Below are 23,044 nucleotides of genomic sequence, written 5' to 3' on the forward strand. Positions count from 1 at the left end.
TGAAAACACATGCAATTACAGACCTTCACCCCAGAGGGTGCAGTTCCACAAGCAAAGAGCAAATGTTCAAGCTGGAAGGTCCTGATGAAAACATCAGGACCCTTGGAGGGCTATAATTCTCTTGTCCCACCAAACCTAGGGTGGGGACACAAAACATTGCATGGGCATGACCGTATCTTCCTGGGGCCAAAACAAGCTGGGAACGGATCTAAAGAAAACAATGTGCCTCACAAGGCATTGTGAGGTGATATACATATTGGATCAGCGGCTCTCCCTCTGTGCCGGGGAGAGCCACAATCCTCCAGTGGAGAGATCACCACTTTGGGGATGCCCGGTCCCACCCAGACACCCCCCACATCAGTATGTTGCTCCCTCGTTGGGGTGCGGTGCAGGGAGCCCACCCCTGGCCACTCCTGCTGGCTCCCCACATGGCCAGTACCCCCAGGTGCTGCTGCAAGAGCCGGATTTGCATTTGGCGTCTGCCCACTCCTGGGGGCAGATACGTGAGCTTCGGCTAGGTGGGTTGCCTTGGGGGAGGATGGCTGCACTCTCCCCTTCTCTGTGCACCGCCAGAGCCCCGGGATGGGGTCCGGAGCCCCTCCTCACTTTTGCAGAAGTGTGCAGACCTTCTCCTTGCAATATCTTGGGCCCCCAATGGCCGTTTTGGATGATCTTGGTGTCATTTCATGCCCTTGCTACCAGGAGCTCATTCCTTGGGACTGCTGGACTAGAATGTTCCCAAATGGTAGGGAGCCAGTCACACTGACTCCCTGTGCCAGACCTTTATCTGGGTGCCTTCCTCTTCTTCTGGGTATCGCACTCTCCTTGACCCAGCCCAATCTTTCCCCTTTCTGATCCTCAGGGTGGTAATGGGGCCAGTTTACCTGGTCATGGCATGCGACTGCCTGGGTTTGAAGTCATTGAGGGGCAGTCAGGGGATTCTTCCTTCCAATTGTCCATGACACCCGTCTTCAGTCCCAGTGTCCTAAAGGGAAGCACAGCCAAGAGAGAGAGAGCTCTCCCCTGTGCAAGACCTTTTAAATGGGGGTGGAAGTGACCAGCAGGCCTACACCTCTGGCCTATCCAGATGTGCCAAATCACTTCTTGGCCCCTGTCCCCTCCTTCCTGCACAGTCTTCTGGGATGGCTCAAAATGGCGTCATCAAGGAGCTAGTGGCACATGTGCTCAGAAAGTCTCAGACCCTCCCCCCTGACTTTCCTACCAGTGCCTCTCCAGCCTGTTCCTGGCACAATGTGACAGCTGGCTGATTGATGCAAGGCCCTGCTCCGGCAGCTGGACAGAGCAGTAATTGGCCTTAATCCTGAGCTAAGTCAAAGAAAGATGACATTCCTGGATGATCCATAAATTGCACAACTATGCTTTTGTAACCTACTGCATTATTCTTTTAATACAGATTACGGCGTACATTGGTATGACTCTGGATCTGTGGACCCTAGGGGACTGGAGGTGCGCCCTAGGCCATCCTTCTCCATTGATATTTAATGGAGTGTTACTACAAGGAAAGCACAATAGGCATACTGACTATTTATCCCTCTCATGTGTACAGCCATCTCCAGGTCACCACCCACTCTGCATAGTCCTTTCTACGCTAGGCTACCTAAACATGGTTCTTGGGCTGCACACACCAAGAATCTTCCCCACGCAGCCCTCATACAGGTGCACATGCATGTGCACACATGATCACATGTTACCAGCCCTGGGCCTCCTACCCTTGTAGTATTGCCGCAGCCTCATCTTAGCACAGCGGCACCAGTGGTAAACATGCACAGTCCATTGTACCATGAGTTTACAGTGGTTGATTACCAAACTATGATGCTCCCTCACAGTAAAAGGTCAAAAACCAGGTGATCCAAAAGTGAAAAATCAGGGTAGACCATATAGTCAGAACCACCCTCTCATTATATATATATATATATATATATATATATATATATATATATATATATATATGGAGCCGCTTTACAAATCTTAATGATATTTTCCCTAAAAATGTGACGCTTATGTCAACTGTTGTCTGGAAAGTTTTGGGGTGCTCCATCAAGTGGGGACCAAGAAAAGGGGGGGGCTGAAAAAAAGGTCAATTTCCCATGTTAATCCCCGTAGGGATTTTGAACATGACTACAGCCCGAACCACTGGATGGAGTTACATTACATTTGGCAGAAAAGTAGCTCTTGGTCCAGAAAATGCCCTTTTTGTTATTTGATCTAAATCTGTTCAGTAGATTTTAACTATTCAAGAAAAAAACAAATTTTTAGATATAGGAAAGCAATGGCTCCGCGAACCCTCCCAATCTTGTGATGCGATCTGATTGACTGTCAACACTTCAACAAGGAAGTGTTGGCAGCCATGTTGGGATTCACCTTCAGCCAAGTCACTGAAAAAAATGATGAAAAAAAACAAAAGGAGCAAGGATAGAGTCACACTGACCCTTTAGCTCTAGTAGTGGCGTCCTAGAGAGTGCACCTCAGAGCAAAAAAGCGACCTAAGGTAACTATAACTTGCACCCTTGCCATGCACAGTTTTCTTATCATTGTATTGCAAATGTTGCAGTGATAATCAAGATGTCATAGAACATGTCATCAATGATATAATATGTGGAGTAATTAGATGTGAATGGCAAAGGTGTGAGATGTAGTTACCTTACGGCGTGAGTTATAGTTACTTTAAATAACTCTAACTATAACTGCTGAATTTCTATGGTTTTGTACAAGTAAATTCAAAATCTAACTATAACGTCCCTGTAACCTTTTGTTTCTTCAGTGAATTTCTATGTTTCTTTAACGTAAAGTAATTTTAATTACTATATGTTAATCCAACCACCGCCACGCACAGCCTTCGACTGTGCATGGTGGGGGTTGGCCGCAGGGCCTGCAGCAAGCCCTTATGACCACCCAATCCCGTGCCGCGTAAGGCCTTTGGCTGTGTGCAGCGGGGGTTGGCCACAGGCCCTGTCTCTTTCAGTGGATCTGTGAGGGGGCGTGTGAGTGTTTGAGTGGGTCTGAAAGTGGGTGTGTGAGTCTATGAGTGGGTCTGAGTGGGTGCATTGGCATTTTGTTTAATTGTAGCCAATAACAGAGAGTTCCAAACTGTAAACTTCCTAATCAATCATAAATAGGTAGGTCACCTCGCGATCTCCTATTATTTGTATTTTGTGAACCAAACTATTCATATTTAGTTTCGTGCACACAAAAAAATAGTGGTTGTTCGAAACTTGTCATGTAGATTTTTTATTTGCTGAACCTTATTTTTGATGCCTGTAGAATGCTGTGCACTTTACCTCTGCTAATCGGTGTTAAAGTGCTTGTGCTCCTGCTTTCAACATCGTTGTCATATTTAATTTACCAATAAGTTCCCAGTATATGGTACCAAGGTGTACCCAAGGCCTGTAGGTTAAAGTTCACATGTGGACTGCTTCACCCATTGTGCCATCCTCTACAGTGACAAGGTAAACATGACTAGAGGCCTGATACCAGTACATACCTAAAACTTCATTTAACTATTTAGAAGCCACTAAGTAGGGTTTATTGCCCATAGGGGCAAGTGTGTGGTATTCAAAAGTAGAAACAACAGAAGATGGACATAATACACAACAAATCAAACATTCACACCCAGTCACAGATCTGAGTTTAATCCATCTTTTTTTTCGCTTGCCAGTCCATACTAGTTTGGACCCAGCCATAAGCAAATCAGTCTTGACTCTGTTCCCCATGGGAACAGCCCAGCCCGAACAGCCAGGCCAGGTCTTTCCTGGACCAGAAACTTGGGATCGGTTTCAGGGTATCACCCTTCATTAGCCAGTCTAGTTTGAATTTGGTGGCATAGCAAACACAGGTCCCACGTCCGGGCATACCCTTCCCACTTGAGGTGACAAATGCAAAAACAACAGATGATGAACAGAATGCAGAAAAAATAAAACATTCATCCCCAGTCACAGATCTGAGTTTAATCCATCAGTTTTATTGCTTGCCATGACATTCCAGTTTGGACCCGGCCATATGCAAATCAGTCTTGACCCTGTTCCCCATGGGAACAGTCCAGCCTGAACTGCCAGGCAAGGTCTTCCCTGGATCAGAAACAAGCATCCTGGGACCGGTTTCAGAATATCACCCTTCATCAGCCAGGCTAGCTTGAATTTGGTGGCATAGCAAGCACAGGTCCCACGTCTGGGCATACCCTTCTCACTTGAGGTGATAAATGCAAAAACAACAGATGATGGACAGAACGCAGACCAAATCAAACATTTAGCCCCAGTCATAGATCTGAGTTTAATCCATCAGTTTTTTTGCTTGCCATGCCATTCCAGTTTGAACCCAGCCATATGCAAATCAGTCTTGACACTGTTCTTCATGGGAACAGTCCAGCCCAAAATGCCAGACCAGGTCTTCCCTGGACTAGAAACAAGCATTCTGGGACCAGTTTCAGGATATCACCCTTCATCAGCCAAGCTAGATTGAATTTGGTGGCATAGCAAGCACAGGTCCCACGTCTGGGCATACCCTTCCCACTTGGGGCGACAAATGCAAAAACAACAGACGATGGACAGAACGCAGACCAAATCAAACATTTACCCCCAAACACCGATCTGAGTTTAATCCATCAGTTTTTTTTGCTTGCCATGCCATTCCCATTTGGACCCAGTCATATGCAAATCAGTCTTGACCCTGTTCCCCATGGGAACAGTCCAGCCTAAACTGCCAGGGCTGATTGCAGAGACCCCCTGCTTTTTGCCCCCATGTTTCACTTTTTGCTGGTGTTTTCCTGACTCTGATGGTGCCCTGGGTACTGCTAACCAGTCCCAGGGCCTGTGCTCTGTGTAAAATCATTATGCAAATTAGGCTAATTATAATTGGCTAAGTCAACCTACCTATAAGTCCCTAGTATATGGTAGGGCCTGTAGGTGACCTGTTGAGATGCCCAGTGTCATTTTAAAGGCAGGCCTGCCTTGCTGGCTGCTTTTATATTAAAGTTACATGAAAATTCGACTTTGGAATTAAAAGTAGTTCCAAAGCCTTCAACTACCTTATTTCTACATATGTCACCCCTACGGTGTGCCCTATATGTGCCCCTAGGGCTGGGTGCCATAAACAGGGACCTTATAAAAATAGTTTTATAAGCCCTGGTGAGGTAAAACAGCCAAATTTGTTTTCCCTCATTGTAGTGAATGGCCTCTATAGGCTAGAATGGGGAGACTTTATTTTAATTTTAAAAGTCCCCTTAAGTAACAGATACAACAAGTTTGGCATCAAATTGTTATAATAAATCCCACAACTTCCAGTTGTGGGATTTAATATAACTTGTTCAGGTAAGGAGTTTTAAACTTTACCTGAAACTTTGCCAACTTCAGCCCTGCAGTGTTTTTGCTGCTTTGCTCTGATTGGCCAGCCTCTGGCAGCCTGGCCAGGCTGCCTTGATGAGGTTTGAAGTGCCCTGGCTCAACACAAAGAGATGTGCCTGTGGGAGGAGACTTTCCCTCAGCAGATGGGGAAGTAGGAACGGGGAGGGCTGCCAAACTGGTCTTCGAAGGCAAGGACATTTGGAGCAACCCAGTAACACCCTCACATCCTGCAAACCCAGACAATTAGGTGCCCCCTTGATTAGATTAGGAGAGGGCTGGAGAGGGGTGTGTTTAGGATTTTTAGCCACACCAGTGGGTGGGCTCAGCCAGATGTAACCTTCAAAAATCACTTTCAGCCATGATGGATTTTTGAGGAATGTTGCTCCCTGGGATTGATTTTTGCCACACTTCCCAGGAAGTGATCATCACAGGGGGAAGGACCCTGCCCCTGATTGGAGAACCAGGACCCCCCCTGTTTTTCACCCAGGAGCGAGGATAAAACTGGCAGACCTGCACCCACACCTTAGTTCCCTACCAGATCCCTATCACATTCTAAAAAGGAAGAACTACAGAAGAAGAAGGACTGCCCTGCTGGATCACTGGCCTGCACCTGGACACTGCACTCTGGAGGACTGCACCAGCTGCACACTTGGGCTTTACCACAAGAAGGACTGTTCCTGGCTTCAACTGGTTCAAGGTGGGGACTCCCTGTTTGCTACAGGTGAAAACTTGCTGACCAGACCAACCAGCTGACCACTGTCCAGTGGCTAAAAAGGAGTTTGCGCCAGGTGCATTCTGGGAGTTGTAGTCCATACCCTCAATGAGCATCTCAGAGCTTCTACAACCTTGGGGGAACTGTGGACCTCAAAAGAACCTTAAAAGAACATCTGGGGTGTAGATCCAGACGTTTGGAGAAGTTTGGAGACATTTTGGAAAAAAGCTCCATAGAGGGACTGACCCGCTGTGGCAAATCTAGCCGGATTGCCTCAACCTTGACCCGGCCTGACTTGTAGGTTCGTCCCAGTGAAGAAAATCTCCCAAAAAATGACTACGTCTGAACGTAGGAAGTTGACTGGGACCTCCCAGGCAGTGTATCCGAAGAGGGCTCCAAGGAAGTCAGATCAAGATTCAGGTTTGCCCCAATCGAAGGATTTTCACCTCAAAAAAACAACTAAGTCCGAAAGTAAAAATCTCCACCGGGGGCTCCCGCGACGCGTATCCGAGTAAGAGTTCCAGGAGGTCGGAATGGACTGGCAGGTTCGTCCCGATGAAGAAAATCTCAAGAAAAACTACTAAGTCCTAAGGTAACCTTTTGACCAAGGCCTCCCGCGGGCTGCTGCAGAGCCAGGCTCCATCGCGGTCGGCCTTAAACTTTGACTTTGTCCCGGTCGAGGTGCAACCAGATGGCCAGATTGTCGCTTTTTGTTTCTATGCACTAGAAAGCATTAATTATTTTTAAAATCATATCTCCTGTTCCCCTTATCCGATTTTATTCGTTTTGGTGTCATTTTAAAGCTAAAAATACTTTGTATTTTTATAAATTGAGATTGGATTTTTAAACTGTTTCCTGTGTTTTATTTAATTACTGTTTTGTGATATTTTAATTCTTAATGCATTGTCTCCTAAGTTAAGCCTTGTCACCTATTGCCTGGCTATCAAGGGTTGAGCTAGGTTTAATTTACTGAAACCTACCTGGACCAAAGTGGTGGTTAGTTGTCTACTGCTAAGTGTAGGTACTTATCTGCCATTACCAATAACCCATTTCCCAACAGTAATGTGCATATGGCTTTCTTTAGGGCATCAATAGATTTCTGTCATGCCTCTGTCCAGATCACCTGACATGGCTGCTTCTTGGAAGTCAGCTCTGTCAAGGGCTAACAATAGTGCCATACCCCTTGATGAATCTCCTGTAATACCTAGTGAGGTCTAGGAAAGCTTTCACTTCAGTTTGGGTCTTGGGGGTATTTCCAAGCCGGAATGGTCTCCATCTTGTGTTGCAGGGGATGCACCTTGCCACCCCCTACATGATGTCCCAAGTATACCACAGAACCCTGCCCTATCTGGCAATTATTGGCCTTGATAGTCAGGCCTGCCCTTCGCTGAAACTGATGTATTTCCCTCAGGTGGCATAGGTGGTGTTCCAGCTAAAATGGAAGACCACAATGTCATCCGGATAGGAGGCATTGAAGTTCTCCAGTCCAGCTAGCACCTGATTTACTAAACTCTGGAAGGTGGTGAGCCATTCTTTAACCCGAAGGATGTGACCTAGAACTGGATGTGCCCTTCTAGTGTCCAGAATGCAAACTTCTCCTGTGTCCTATTGGTCAAGGTCAAACGTGTTGAAGAACTTAGCTGCCCCAAGCCAATCTATGAGCTCATCAGCTTTGTGGATGGGGTGTGTGTCAGTCCTGGTGACTGCATTCAGACCATGGTAGTGCACACAGAACCAGAGTACAAGTGTGACACCTGGCCACGCAGCTTTAGCAACAAGCACCACTGGGCTGAACCAAGGGCTGTTTGAAGGCTCAATAACCCGAGTGCCAACATCTTGGAGACCTCCTCCTTGATGTTAGCTCTCACTTTATCAGACAGCCTGCAAATTTTATTCTTAACAGGTGGACTGTCCCCAGGGTCAATATCATGGGTTTACCATGTAGTGAGCCCTGGGGCAACTGGGACCCTGGGGAAATGGCAGCAGTCTCTATGTTGATCTGGGGTCAATGTAGGGGAGAGGCGGACACCCTCCACTGACCCATCCTGCTCTTTGGAACACAAGAGGTCAGGGAGTGGTTCACTCTCCTCTTCCACCCCATTATCAGTTGCTAAGAGCATGGTCAACTCGGACCTCTCGAAATGGAGCGTTAGGCGGTTCACATGTTGAGGAGGGCCAGCTTGCTCCCAGCCCTCCTTCACCAGTGGGTCCCCAAGCAGAAGTTCAAAGAGCTGAAACCAACCTCCTTCTGCAGTACCTTCCTGTATGCGAAAAACAGGCATGGAAGGAGGGTATCCCACTTATGCCTCATGGGTTCAGGTATATCCTTACTTATGCCTTTCAGGGTTTAGTTGATACTTTCAACCAACCTATTGGTTTGGAGGTGGAAAGTAGTGATGATCCTATAAGTAACCCCACACTCCTTCCACATGGCCTTCTTGTAATGGGACATGAACTTGGGGAAAGCAACATGGATAAAGATCCCTATAAGTGCCCTGGCCACTACAGGTACAGTCAGTGTTCTCAGAGGGATAGCTTCCACCAAGACCAGAACAAATCTGTTGCCCATGGCTGTCCTGGTATACAGAAGCCCCACAATGTTGATTCCAAACTTCTCAAAAGAGGTGGCAATGACTGGTAAAAGTTGCAGGGGGCCTTGCACTTCCCCCTGACTTGCCACTCACCTGGTAGGTAGAAAAGGACCTGCAGTATGCAGCAGAGTTTTTCCTCATTTAGGTCAAATGGAAGTGGGTTTCAAGCCTGTCAAAGGTCTTTGGCATAGGACTCTTAACATGGGGGTATTACTGCTTGGTTTCAGGCAGAAGCACCAGCGCATGTGAGTGACTGAGATAGACCCTCACTGACAAGAACCTGTTGGCCTGACCTTCTCGGCTAGCTAGCAGTACATCATCCAAACCTAGAAAGTAAAAGTGATTTGTGACAGCCTAAATAAATGACACTCAGACTCCTCAGGAAAGTCGTGCTAGAACAGATCTTGCCCCTTTCTCTCATTTGCACAAGTCTCACATATGCAAGGGCAGACAAACGAATGCAGGATGGGTTTCAATGCATTGATTGAAAGAAATGCATTCTATGATAAAAGGCATGATCTGCAATTATTAGGAAGATTAAATAACACAGTAATAAGTGTGACCATTTGAGTAAAACATATACACAGTCCCAGCATCCTGACATAATCATTAGTCTAAAATTTCCTACCTACACTTCTAGCATTTGACATGAGAGCATAACAGTGCCCTTCTGTCCATACTAGTCTATGGAAGGAGCCTCTGACCCAATACCTGAGAAGACAGGGGTCTGCCTGTTATTCTGCTGGCAGTCCTCTCAATAGGCTGGAGAGACAAGCCCAAGATCAGTGCAGCTGTCAAAGTAGTGGAATACAGCATAAGATGGCTGGTTAAAATGTCCCCTCCACCCTCCTTCAACCTGTGTGGTGTTTTATAACACAATGTGCTGTGTTTTGAGAACAGGCCTGATGTGATAATATACCTAGGTTTAGAATGCTGGTTCCATAACTGTGGACTGGAAATACTAAGTACACTAATATGTACAGCCTTGAGCAGAGGCACAGGATGACATTTTGTGCAAAGGAACTAACAAAGCTTTCGCAGAAAGGCAATTGATTAAAATATATAAATACAACCCTGCTTAAAGCAAGTCATGCTAAAATATAATATAATGAATAAACAAATGAAATAAGTATGTAGGTAAAAGGGCACAGGCCGCAGGCCTAGGGCTAAAATTAGTGTGACCAAGCAAAGCGCTAAAATGATCCCACAACATCTTGCCTGCCCAAAATTACCTGCCAGTGGCACATCATGAAAAAAAAGAAAAAGGGATGTAATGTGGGAACCATTTTGTTGAACAGAACAATCACATGGTGAGAACTTTGATTCAATCAATCAATCAAAGAAATTTATAGAGTGCGCTACTCACCCGTGAGGGTCTCAAGGTGCTGGTGGGGGTGAAGGGGTTGGGGAAGGAGGGTCACTGTTCGAAAAGCCATGTCTTGAGGTTTTTTCTGAAAAGCAGGAGGTCTCGAGTTTTGCGAAGGTTGGTGGGGAGAGAGTTCCAGGTCTTGGGGGCGAGGTAGGAGAAGGACCTGCCTCCAGTGGTGGTGCGTTGGATGCGGGGGATTGTGGCCAGTGTGAGGTCGGCGGATCGGAGGAGGCGTGTGGGAGTGTGGAAGTTCACTCTTTCGTTGAGGTAGTTGGGCCACTGTTGTGGAGGGATTTGTGTGCATGGATGAGGATCTTGAAGGTGATCCTCTTGTCTATGGGGAGCCAGTGAAGGGATTTGAGGTGTGTTGTGATGTGTTCGTGGCGGGGGAGTTTCAGGATGAGGCGTGCAGCTGTGTTCTGGATTCTCTGGAGTTTGCGTTTGAGTTTGAGTGTGGTGCCGGCGTAGAGTGCATTACCGTAGTCTAGTCTTCTGATGATGAGTGCGTGGGTGACAGTCTTCCTGGTCTCTGTGGGAATCCATGTGAAGGTTTTTTTTCAGTGTGCGGAGTGTGTGGAAACAGGAGGAGGTGACTGTGTTGATTTGCTGGGTCATGGAGTGGGAGGTGTCTAGGATGATGCTGAGGTTGCGTGCGTGGTTTGCGGGGGTGGGTGCGGGCGGGCCTAGGGTGATTGGCCACCAGGAGTCGTCCCATATGGTTTTGTTGGGGCAAAAAATGATGATTTCTGTTTTGTTGGAGTCGAGCTTGAGGTGATTTGTTGTCATCCAGGTGGCAGTGTCAAGGAGTGAAGCGTGGAGGTTGGTTTTGGCAGTGGTGGGATTGCGGGTGAGGGAGATAATGAGTTGGGTGTCATCTGCATAGGAGAGGATGTTGGCAAGAGGGGTCATGTAAATGTTGAAGAGAGTGGGGGACTCCGCAAATGTTTTTAGTAGCAGTGGAGTGGAAGGGTGTGAGGCAGATGTTTTGGGTTCTATCAGTGAGGAATGAGGTGAGCCAGTCTAGGACTTTCTGTCGAATTCCTGTGTTGTGGAGGCATGTGTGGAGTGTGTGGTGGCAGACAGTGTCAAAGGCCGCGGAGAGGTCTAGGAGGATGAGTGCGACGGTCTCGCCCTTGTCGACTCTGGTTCTGATGTCATCGGTACATGCGATGAGGGCAGTTTCCGTGCTGTGGTTCTTGCAGAACCCGGATTGAGAGGGGTCGAGTGTGTTGTTTGCCTTCAGGAAGTGGGATAGGTGGGCGTTAGCTAGTTTCTCTGCGACCTTGGCGGGGAAAGGGAGGACAGAGATGGGGCGGTAGTTGGAGAGGTCTTCTGGGTTGGCTTTGGGCTTTTTTAGGAATGCAGTGATTTCTGCGTGCTTCCAGAGGTCTGGTAAGTTGGCTGTGTCAAATGAGGTGTTGATTATGTCGCGGAGTTTGGGGGCGATGGTTGGGCTGGCTTTGTTGAAAATGCGATGTGGGCAAGGGTCGGAGGGGGATCCGGAGTGGATGGAATTCATGTTTTTTTCAGTTTCTTCGTAGGTGGTTGGGGCCCAGGTGGTAAGTAGGTTTGGGGGGCGTGAGGGGGTCTGAGTTGGGTGGGTGAGAGGCGTGTGTGGTGGGTGTGTGTGGTATAAAGCTGTTGTGTATGTCCAGGATTTTGTGGTGGAAATGGTTGGAGAAGGAGTCGCAGAGGGCTTGTGTGTGTGTGGAGTCAATGTTGCTGGCTTTGGGTTTGGATAGCTCTTTAATGATGGTGAAGAGTTCTTTGCTGTTTTGGGAGTTGTGGTCAATGCGTTCCTTGTAGTGTGCTCTTTTGGTGGTGCGTATGAGTTGGTGGTGGGTGCGGATATAGTTTTTGAGGGTGGAGTAGTTGGTTGTAGAGGGTTCTTGTTGCCAGGCTTTCTCAGCTTTGCGGCATTTGCACTTGGAGTTCAGTGGTGAACCATGGGGCGTTCTTGATGTTGAAGCGGTGATGTTTTTTCTGAGGGGGGCTAGTGTGTCTGCGCAGGTCGTGATCCATTTAGAGAGGTTGTGGGCCGCGGTGTTGGGGTCATCGGTGTGAGGGGGTTATGCGTCGGTTGGGAGTTCAGGTGTTCTGCAGGAATCTTGTCCCACATGCGGTAGGGAGTGGTGTGTTGGTGGTGGTGCGTGGGGGGTTTGGCGAAGGAGAAGTGGACGCAGTGGTGGTCCATCCAGTGGAGTTCGGTGATATGGGTGTAGGTTATGTGTTGGCTTGAGGTGAAGATTGCGTCAAGTGTGTGTCCTGCTGATTGGGTGGGTGCTGTGACCAGTTGGCGAGTCCTAGGTAGGCGAAGTTGTCTAGGAGGGAGGAGGAGTTGTGGTCTTGAAGGTTCTCCAAGTGAAAGTTGAAGTCACCGAGGAGGATGTAGTTTGTGGAGGTGAGGGCGTGCGTGCTGATGGTGTCGGCGATGGTGTCACAGAAGGTGGGGCGTGGTGTTGGGGGTCTGTAAATTAGTGTACCTCTGAGGGTGGTGTTGTTGTTAATGTGAATTAGGAAGTGCATGTGTTCTGCACTGTTGATGGTGTCTTAGGAGTTCGTGGTGACTTTAATGGTGTCTTTGTGCAGGATGGCGATGCCACCTCCTGGCTTGTTAAGGCAGTCTTTGTGTTGGAGTTTGTATCCCATAGGGGTGGCTGTGGCTATGTCGGGCTCTGAAGAGTGGTTCGTCCAGGTTTCCGTGAGGAAGACGATGTCCGGTGAGTCTGGTGTGATGAGATCCCAGAGTTCTATGGCATGTTTGCGTAGGGAGCGGGTGTTTAGGAGCAGGCAGTTGAGATGGTTTTGGTGGGTGTTGTTGTGTTGTAGGATGGTGTTGCTGTGGGTTGTGGTGGTGTTGTTGTGGGGTGCGTTCAGGTTGAGAGGTGTTATGTTGTGGGGTCGGTTGGTGGGCACGGGGGCTGTGCGGGTGTTTTTGCGTTGAGGTATTTGTGTTTGGCGGGGCGCTGGGGTTGGTGTGGGGTGCGTGGGGTGTAGAGCCGGAGAAATGGCAGGTGTAGCAGGTGAAGGGGCCCTGTGTGTGTGTGGGGCTGGATTGGGTGCAGGTGGGGCGAGGTCCTGGCTTGAGGGAGTGGAGGGTGAGAGGGGAGTAGAATTGTCTGGGGGGGACTTGGCTGGGGGGGCCAGGGAGACTGGCGCTAGGCACGGGCCAGGCGCGGACGGGTGCAGACGGGATTGCCTCCGGCACGCCCGTGCAGCGGCCGCCATTAAGAGGGTGGGGTGGGAGGGTGGAGCAGCTGGGAGGAGGAAGGGGGCCAATGAGTGTGCGTAGGGGCAGGCCACAGGGGAGGCAGTGGCAGGGGAGAAGGAGATCGGCAGGACCTGGAGGGCAGAAAAACGGGCGAGAGATAGAGAGAGCGAGGCGAGAGGTGAGCACGTGGGGGCAGGGGAGTAGAAAGCGTGGAGAGTGGAGCGCTGAGAGGAGAAGGCGAAAACGGGCAAATACACAGCAAACTAAAGAGTAAAACTAAAGAGTAAAATATGGCATTTCTAAACACATGAAAAGGCATAGACAGGGTACTATGGGGCATAAAAGGTAAAAACGGAATGCAAGGAATTTCAGTAAAAAACACACAATGATGACTTACACGGTCATCAGAGATCAGAGATGCCTACCACTAGGCACCAGGGATGAAGCGCAGGCGGGAGTCTGCGGGTGGAGGAGGGCCTCGAACTGCTGTCCAGGTGGCAGTCAGATGGATCAGGGGCACAGGGGCAGGCTGGTGGAGTCAAGTGGACTCCTGGCCAGAACCAGGTCACGGAGTCACATGGGGCTCCGCACAGCGGCCGCCATTAAGAGGGTGGGGTGGGAGGGTGGATATTGGTATATTTATAACCAAGGACCACAAATGAAATTTCTTTACCCAAGCTCAACACCCTGCCATCACATTGCTCCTACCTGGAGTGAGCATCTACATCACCATAAAAATGACTTAAAACAATAGAAATATATATATATATATACATACATATAATGCCATATAACTAACAAAAACTAAACATTAAGAGGTTACCCATCACATAAATACTTCAAATGCTGCAATAAATGACAACTTTAACCCCTTCGCTGCCAGGCCTTTTCCTCCTCCTGTGCCAGGACTTTTTTTGGCTATTTGGGGCAGTTCGCGCTTAGGCCCTCATAACTTTTTGTCCACATAAGCTAGCCAAGCCAAATTTGCGTCTTTTTTTCCAACATCCTAGGGACTCTAGAGGTACCCAGACTTTGTGGGTTCCCCTGAAGGAGGCCAAGAAATTGGCTAAAATACATTGAAAATTGTGTTGTTTTTTTTAAAAATGGAAAAGGTGGCTGCAGAAGAAGGCTTGTGTTTTTTTCCCTGAAAATGGCATCAACAAAGGGTTTACGGTGCTAAAATCACCAGCTTCCCAGCTTTCAGGAACAGGCAGACTTGAATCAGAAAACCCAATTTTTCAACACAAATTTGGCATTTTACTGGGACAGGCCCCATTTTTATGATTTTTTGTGCTTTCACCCTCCTTCCAGTCATTGACAGAAATGGGCGTGAAACCAATACTGAAACCTAAACATTTCTGAAAAGTAGACACAGTTCTGAATTCAGCAAGGGGTAATTTGTGTAGATCCTACAAGGATTTCCTACAGAAAATAACAACTGAAAAAAAAAAAAATGAAACTGAGGTGAAAAAAACAGCAATTTTTCTCTACATTTTACTCTGTAACTTTTTCCTGCAATGTCAGATTTTTTAAAGCAATATACCGTTACATCTGCTGGACTCTTCTGGTTGCAGGGATATATAGAGCTTGGAGGTTCATGAAGAACCCTAGGTACCCAGAGCCAATAAATGAGCTGCACCCTGCAGTAGGTTTTCATTCTATACCGGGTATACAGCAATTCATTTGCTGAAATATAAAGAGTGAAAAATAGCCTACAAAAAACCTTTGTATTTCCAAAATGGGCACAAGATAAGGTGTTGAGGAGCAGTGGTTATTTGCACATCTCTGAATTCCGGGGTGCCCATACTGGCATGTGAATTACAGGGCATTTTTCAAATAGACGTCTTTTTTACACACTCTTCTATATTTGGAAGGGAAAAATGTAGAGAAAGACAGGGGGCAATAGCACTTGTTTTGCTATTCTATGTTCCCCCACATCTCCCAATAAAAATGATACCTCACTTGTGTGGGTAGGCCTAGCGCCCGCAACAGGAAATGCCCCAAAACACAACGTGGACACATCACAATTTTTGACAGAAAACAGAGGTGCAAAGTGCCTACCTGTAGATTTTGGCCTCTAGCTCAGCCGGCACCAAGGGAAACCTACCAAACCTGTGCATTTTTGAAAACTAGAGACCAAGGGGGATCCAAGATGGGGTGACTTGTGGGGCTCTGACCAGGTTCTGTTACCCAGAATCCTTTGCAAACCTCAAAATCTGGCTAAAAAAACACGTTTTCCTCACATTTCGGTGACAGAAAATTCTGGAATCTGAGAGGAGCCACACATTTCCTTCCACCCAAGTCTCCCGATAAAAATGATACCTCACTTGTGTGGGTAGGCCTAGCGCCCACGAAATGAAATGGCCCAAAACACAACGTGGACACATCACATTTTTTCATAGAAAACAGAGGTGTTTTTTACAAAGTGCCTACCTGTGGATTTTGGCCTCTAGCTCAGCCGGCCCCGGGGGGGGGGGCAGAAATGGCCTAAAATAAATATGCCCCCCCAGCCTCCCCGGGAGCGACCGTTGCCTACTGGGTCGCTCCCCCTTCGTGACATTTGCGCAAAAAAAAAAAATACCCGTGCCTAGTGGTTTCTGCCCCCCTTGGGGGCAGATTGACCTAATATCAGCCGATCTGCCCCCAAGGCGGGCAGAAATGGTCTAAATACAATTTGCCCCCCAGGGGAGCGACCCTTGCCTAATGCCCTTGCGCCTAGAGGTTTCTGCCCCCCCGGGGGCAGATCAGCCTAATAGCAATAGGCTGATCTGCCCCCAGGGGGGGCAGAAATGGCCTAAAATAGATTTGCCCCCCCCCCCCCGGAGCGACCCTTGCCTATGGGGTCGCTCCCCTTGCGTGACATTGGCGCAAAAAAAATAATCCTCAGTGCCTAGTGGTTTGGGGGCAGATTGACCTAAAATCGGCTGAAATAGTCAAATACAATTTGCCCCCCAGGGGAGCGACCCTTGCCTAATGGGTCGCTCCCCATCTCTAAAAAAACAAAAAAAAAAAAAAAAAACACCAAAAAAATGTTGCCCTGGCGCATAGAGGTTTCTGCCCCCCCGGGGGCAGATCGGCCTAATATTAGGGGGCAGAAAAGGCCTTCCAAAAACATGCCCTCCCTGGGAGTGTCCCTTGCCCAAGGGGTCACTTCCTTATGCCAATTTCTAATAAAAAAAAAAAAAACCTGGTGTCTAGTGGGTGTTTCATAAGCCGGATTCCTTGCAATCGGCTTTTGAAACGCTCAGAGAGACTTCAAAGGGAAGGAAATTCCTTTCCTTCCAGTTGAAGACTCTCTGGCCTCCTCCACGTGATCGAAAAGAGAAATGCTTTGCATTTCTCTTTCGATCGCGCTGGAATGGAGGAGGCACTCTGATTGTCAGCGCGTGATGTGTGCTGACGTCACAGGGCGGGGGTAGGACCTTCTGGAGTAGGGAGCTGGCTCTATACATTAACATGGACATAAGAACTCACCAACCAAGGAATGATAGGCATTGAGGAGCTTCATAGTAACTCTTCACATGACTGTCAAAGGTATAGCACCAGAAGGTGGCCTCCATCTCATATCTCGAGTCCATTCACAGACCTTTGCTCTTCAAGCTCCACACACACACACACACACACAAAGCACTGCACAGCCTACATACTCCATACCTGAACAGCCACACCAGCTTCCACCCACAAACCAAATACCTCAGTTCTATCAGCCATTTATTTGCCCACCCCACCTGTATCTGAAGAGCCAGTAGCTGCACCTTTTCGTACCTGGCTACTAAAACTGGGAACAACCCCCACCTGTGCACCAGAGCCTCCAGCTCAGTTACAGAATTCACAGAAAGCTGAAACTATGGCTCTTCAAAAAGGTGCATGAAGGTCAGCACCCTTTTCTGAGGAGGCCAGAATACCCTCCCGGATAACATATGTGCCATACAAATACACATACATGCTAGTTTCATTGCAGAAGGGGGTCTGTAGTCTTGTTGTTTGTGGTTTTGAGTGCAAACATTACCTCCAAATATCTCCCAGAGTTCAGAAACACGAAGAGACAATTACGGCCCTCTTTCTAAGTTTTGCTGTTAGCAAAATAGCATTTGAAAGAATATTGAAAAGCCCACCCAAATAGGGTGCAAGCTACAGTATCTTTCCATTGGCAACCCAGGGACAGACCAACAGCTGATACAGGCTTTTCCACAGCATAAATAACTGAGGCTATACAGTGAAAAAGAAAACAGTTTCCCCACGTCTTATTGTGAATTTGAAGAGATAGAAAAAAAACTTAAAGTGCTGTTCTCATCCTGTTAAACTCGAATTTATTTGTGAGAACAAGCGGGACATTTAGAGAAAACTGTGTTGTCTGAAATACCTGCCATGTTTGCTTTATGATGTTGACTTTCCATGTATGATTTCAGAGTTCATGTGATACATAATACTCACGCTGGGCAAAAACTGCAAGAATACATGAAGTCGGTCCCACAGAAAGCCACATGACATCCAACCTGATGGGACAGAGCCCACACCATCTGGAATTGTGAAAAGAAACTGATAAGTGTTGGACTGACAATGCAAAATGCAATGCAATGTAATGTAATGCAAGGTGTTCCTATAATTGCAGTAGTCATTCCAGGGTGAAGAGTTGTACATCCTAAATAGATAGAGTCCTGCACAAATGATTGGATTTCGATATAAGCAGGTATGACTAACTCTTATAGCACTTTTGGCTTACTCTTAAATTTCAGGAGTACTCCTGGTTTACTCCTTCTTTACTTCTAGACACAATTCACAAAGGTAAAGCTAACTTTTGTGATTTCCACACCTGTAGATGCATGCCTATGCATTTGTGTAGCACTGCCCCCAGGATGCAATTCACTAACCCTGGGCTTAGGCCAACCTAGTAGTAGAAGTACAGTACTCTACCCCATTTCTTAAGGGGGTGGGGGACATACACCTCAAAATATAACCATAAATGTACTAGTAGCAACTTCCTCGACATGCTCTAGTTGTACATCACCCAAACAATGTTCTACATAGCTTGGCCAGTGATCTCAGACTACGCATTAGAACTACACATTACACTCAATAGAGAAGCAATCATCATCTGAAAAATGACACAGCTTATAAACATTACTCTTAGAAGCACATGTATAAAGCCCACATCAGAGGCTTTGACTTCTTTCCCTTGTTGTGAGAGACATTACTGTTGCATATCACCTACATTTCTGGAGTATTTCAATACTTGTGTGTGTGTTTGTGTCAGACAATGTGTTATGATCTGACTTTGAGTGTGTGAAGGGTAGTGAAAAATATGAGTCGAGCTGTGTGTCTTTTAATTAAACTGAAATTTACAAAGTTATAATTTTCTATGTATGTGCATTTGCCATGTTTACATTTTTATTACTTTATGCACAAATCACTTATGTGATATCTTTTTACAAGTTTTATATTCATGATTATTTTTTAATGGTTGTGCAATGTGCATTGTGATTCATCTTGCTCCTTGGAATGTTGTAATGTACATAACTTGTCATTTTTCTACATTTTACATTTGTGCAATGTGGTGAACAATCAATGCTTAGAAAACATTTAGAAGTCCAAGCAATCACAACTTATTTGATGGTATGGAATGGTGGTTCATTAATTTTAGGATTGAGGAGTCATACCACATACTTGTAACCGATGGTGCTATGATTTGGTTGGGTTTTTCTTGCCAAGAGGGCCAAATCAATCTATCAACTGGGTAAAATCCTGAGACCAATATATCAAATAATCTTTCTCGTCCTAAAATGTTAGGAATTATATGGAAAAAAAATAAAAATTTAAAACGCAGAAATGTGTTTGGATATCATAAAAGAGTACATGCTGAGATCATTTGTTCTATTCCTACCACAAGGAATAATGGAAAGGGCTACAGTGGGTTATCGGGTACAATGCTAGAAATAAGAAAAGTTAATTTAAAAAATATATAATAAATCAGGGGCTGCGGGAGGGGAATTATGGTGTATCAGCCAAGGGACCTGGGATCTGGTCTCTGGATGTAGCCAACATTTTCCCGGTGCAGGGGTCATTGCACATATGAAGAGAAAGGGGAGGTTGAAAACCATAATGGTCGGAGGGAGTCACTCACTGCAGTAGTTCGCGATTTACCACTCTTCCCCTTTTCCAAAAAGCTCTGCAGAAATAATGATAAAAATAGACTGAGGATTTTATTTTTACTCCGGTTCAGCCAAAACTGGTCATCAGAACCGGTTTAACTGAGTTTGCATTTTTTATTGATAACACATATAGCTGTGGTGCACCACCTGGAGTCAGGGGCGGGTAGTACACTAGCACATATGTACCTGCGTAGTAAACATAGAAGCACATTGAATGTTATATATGTAACCTCTGAAACCTCTGTAATATATTCCGTATATAGGTACAAATGAAAGCATTGTTTTAAAATTCTTGATAAAAACCAGAGAACTGACACTTCAGATGCATGCTCTGTCTGCAAGACCTGTTGGAGTGAGTAAAGGTCTCATTTGGTCCATTTGGTCTGGCAGCCAATACATCACTTCCTGTTCTTTGCTGAGGAGTGATGACGCAGAAAAGAAGGACTAACATATATTCATATCTCATGTAACCAAAATCGTATAAGACAGTGTGATTTTAGCAAAGAAAAATAATGAACGTTGGAAATTGTGCCCACGGGGTAGTTCGCCATTATTATAAACGGGCTTAATTAATCATGAAGAATTGACAAATGTAGTAATCCGTCATAATTGCAAATGTATTCTATGATTTTCTCGTTGAAACTGTTTTATGCTTAGCTTAAATTTAGCAGAAGCTTTAGCCTAGTCGCCTGGTCTCAAATTTAACTGTGTGGTTTTCATTTTTATTAACAAAGACATATTATTTTACTTTAAGGCTGTATTTTTCCAGTAGAGATGACTAATACACTTATCTCAAGGTTTCGTGCTAGGCTGGTTTCATCCTCTTTGATGCAAGGTCAGCTCCTGCAGGTGCAGACAATAAAGGCACTGAGATAAAATTAATTGGCAAACTTTGTTGCAACTTGTGTTCCAAGGCTCCAAGGACAATGTATGCAAAAAAGAGTACTAGGAAAAAGACACTATTCATTGGTCAAATTAAAGCCACCCTATGAACCCTCCAGTGGAAGACCCTGAAGAATTTGGAATGTTTCTTACTTAAACCCACCGGACAAAGAGAAGTCAGCCATTTTCCTTGATGCCATTTTGAAGCAAGATTCAAGAAGCCATTTTGGAACGAGCCCTTTCACACCTTTCTCTGTCGCAGAGAAAGAGACTTTAAAAATTCTCACCCTAGAGACTTTAACTTTAATTTTGCTCTGTCTTGTTCATGCAGTAACTTTGCCCGATTTCCTTGCTGCCGCAAGGAAACTTGCTTTAACTTTGCCCTTTTGAAATCTGTCCCATGCTGATCGAACCGGTACCTGAAGGCCGAAGCTTACCTTGAATGCTGATTGTATTTGGTAATTATGAAAGGATAATTGTAGTATGCATCTACTGTATCCGCGGGATTCGGCGCTGGGCTCTTCCCTCTTCACTCGCCGTTACTGGGGGAATCCTGGTTAGTTTATTTTCCTCCGTTTAGTAATATGCTTAAATTCAGCGGGTCGCCACGTCTGATCTGAGGTCGTAGTCGGATGCCGAAGCAGCGGGGGGCGCGGGCCGGGACCACCACCACCACCGTCCACTGGGCTGCAGGGGACGAGAGGGGTGGGGCCGCGGCCAGCGCACGTCCTTTGATTATTTTTTTCCCCACGGATCGGAGGCCAGCGGATGGCCCTCCGCCGCCCCGCGGGGGTGACCGGCCGCGGAGGTGGGTGCCCGAGGCGGTGAGCGCGGGCAGCCGTGGGACACCACAGACAGCCACATGCAGCACGCAGCGAACCGCCCCGGGACGGGCCCGGGGCGGACCGGCGAACCCAGCCCGCCCTCCCGCCCACTCGATCGGTGTACGGTGCTGGTTGGACCCGGGGCGGCAGTTTGCTCTCTGGGCAGCCAGGTTCGGAGGAGAGACCCATCGGACGAGGGTGCGAGGCGGCCGCGCCACCCGGGCCCTGGGCGCCCGGTCGAGAACCACTGGACCACTGGACCACAAGGGGGTCCGGCGTACCCTGTCCCTAGTAATCCGGAGGAAGATTTAGGCCCTTCCTGGGAGTTGGTGCGCACCGAGTGACGGAGGGGACCGTCGGCGAGAATGTACACGACCTCCTGGAGCCCTGGCTGGGCACGAGGGAGCAAATGAGCCCTCATCGGGACTTCCGGGGCAGCCCGGCCATCTGGACGCGCCATAGCAAACCCGCGCGGAGGGTGACCAGATGCCCCGGGTTCTCGGTGAGGCCAGATGGCCGGGCTCGGAGGGCGGCCATCTGGACGCACTCTGCCTTAGCTCGAGGAGCCCGCGGAGCCGACGGGGTCCCTGTGGGACCAGCCGGGGCCCATCGGGGCAGGGCAGGCTGGAGGATGGGAGGGCCCGACCCGGGGCCCCTGAACCCCCCTCCCCCGGGACGGCCAGGGAGGCCTCCCCGGGCCTGCCGGACACACGGGCTGGGGCCCATCGGGGTAGGGCAGGCTGGAGGATGGGAGGGCCCGACCCGGGGCCCCTGACCCCCAGAGCGGCAGGGGAGGCCTCCGCGGACCCGCCGGACACCTGGGCCGGGGCCCATCAGGGTAGGGCAGGCTGGAGGATTGGAGGGCCCGACCCGGGCCCATGACCCCTGGGGAGGCCTCCCCGGGCCCGCAGGACACCCGGGCCGGGGCCCATCAGGGAAGGGCAGCCTGGAGGATGGGAGGGCCTGACCCTGGGCCCCTGACCACCCGGAGCGGCCAGGGAGGCCGCCGCAGACCCGCCGGACACCCGGGACGGGGCCCATCGGGGAAGGGCAGCCTGGAGGATGGGAGGGCCCGACCCGGGGCCCCTGACCCCCAGAGCGGCTTGGGAAGCCTCCCCAGACACCCGGGCCGGGGCCCATCGGGCAGGGCAGGCTGGAGGGCCGACCCGGGGCCCCTGACCCCCAGAATGGCCGGGGAAGCCTCCCCGGACACCCGGGCCGGGGCCCATCGGGGCGGGGCAGGCTGGAGGATGGGAGGGCCAGACCCGGGGCCCCTGACCCCCGGGACGGCCGGGGAGGCCGCCCCAGGCCCGCCGGACAACCCGGGCCGGGGCCCACCGGGGAAGGGCAGGGTGGAGGATGGGAGGGCCCGACCCGGGCCCCTGACCACCCGGAGCGGCCGGGGAGGCCTCCATGGACCCGCCGGACACCCGGGCCGGGGCAGGGCAGGCTGGAGGATGGGAGGGCCAGACCTGTGGCCCCTGACCCCCCGGAGCGCCCGGGGAGGCTTAACGCAACCCCGCCGAAGCCCCTGAACCGGAACTGGCAGGGGGAGACTCCCCGGGCCCTATGCCACCCGGCAGGCAGGCTAGAGGACGGAGCCCATGACCCGTGGTGGGCCCACTGCCTGGGGCCCACAGGAGCCCGGTTCAGAGCCTCTGAGCCCGGCACGTCAGGGGAATCCCTCCGGGGCCTGCGGGACCCCGCCACGCGCGTATCATGGCACAGGAGAAGGGAGACGGTGTGCGGCTGGGTGTTGGTCGTCTGGAGTGGGCCCTCCACCCACGTCCAGCCAGAGCTCTCACCCGGTGCCCGGTCGCAGCTTCCACAGCCAGGGGCCCCAGTGGGCGGCTTGCCGACCCGGGCCTGCTGGGTCCCTGCGGAGGCATACACCCCAGCCCTGACCGGGGAGGGGGGTTCTTCGGCTTGGGCAACAAGCAGCCCAAAGC

At 49.0% G+C, this 23,044-nt stretch overlaps 1 protein-coding gene across 3 annotated transcripts in view; it reads right to left on the minus strand.

Annotated features, from left to right (window-relative positions):
- Window positions 1-23,044, minus strand: part of LOC138296728 (cysteine-rich venom protein-like) — a 225,900-nt gene that overhangs the window by 40,042 nt on the left and 162,814 nt on the right. For all 3 annotated transcript variants that reach the window (XM_069236131.1, XM_069236132.1, XM_069236133.1), the window contains exon 6: window positions 17,675-17,760. In XM_069236131.1, coding sequence (XP_069092232.1) covers window positions 17,675-17,760 — 86 coding nt within the window. The remainder of the gene's footprint in view (window positions 1-17,674; window positions 17,761-23,044) is intronic.

The sequence above is a fragment of the Pleurodeles waltl genome, chromosome 5 (genome assembly GCF_031143425.1).
Source record: "Pleurodeles waltl isolate 20211129_DDA chromosome 5, aPleWal1.hap1.20221129, whole genome shotgun sequence".
NCBI lineage: Eukaryota > Metazoa > Chordata > Amphibia > Caudata > Salamandridae > Pleurodeles > Pleurodeles waltl.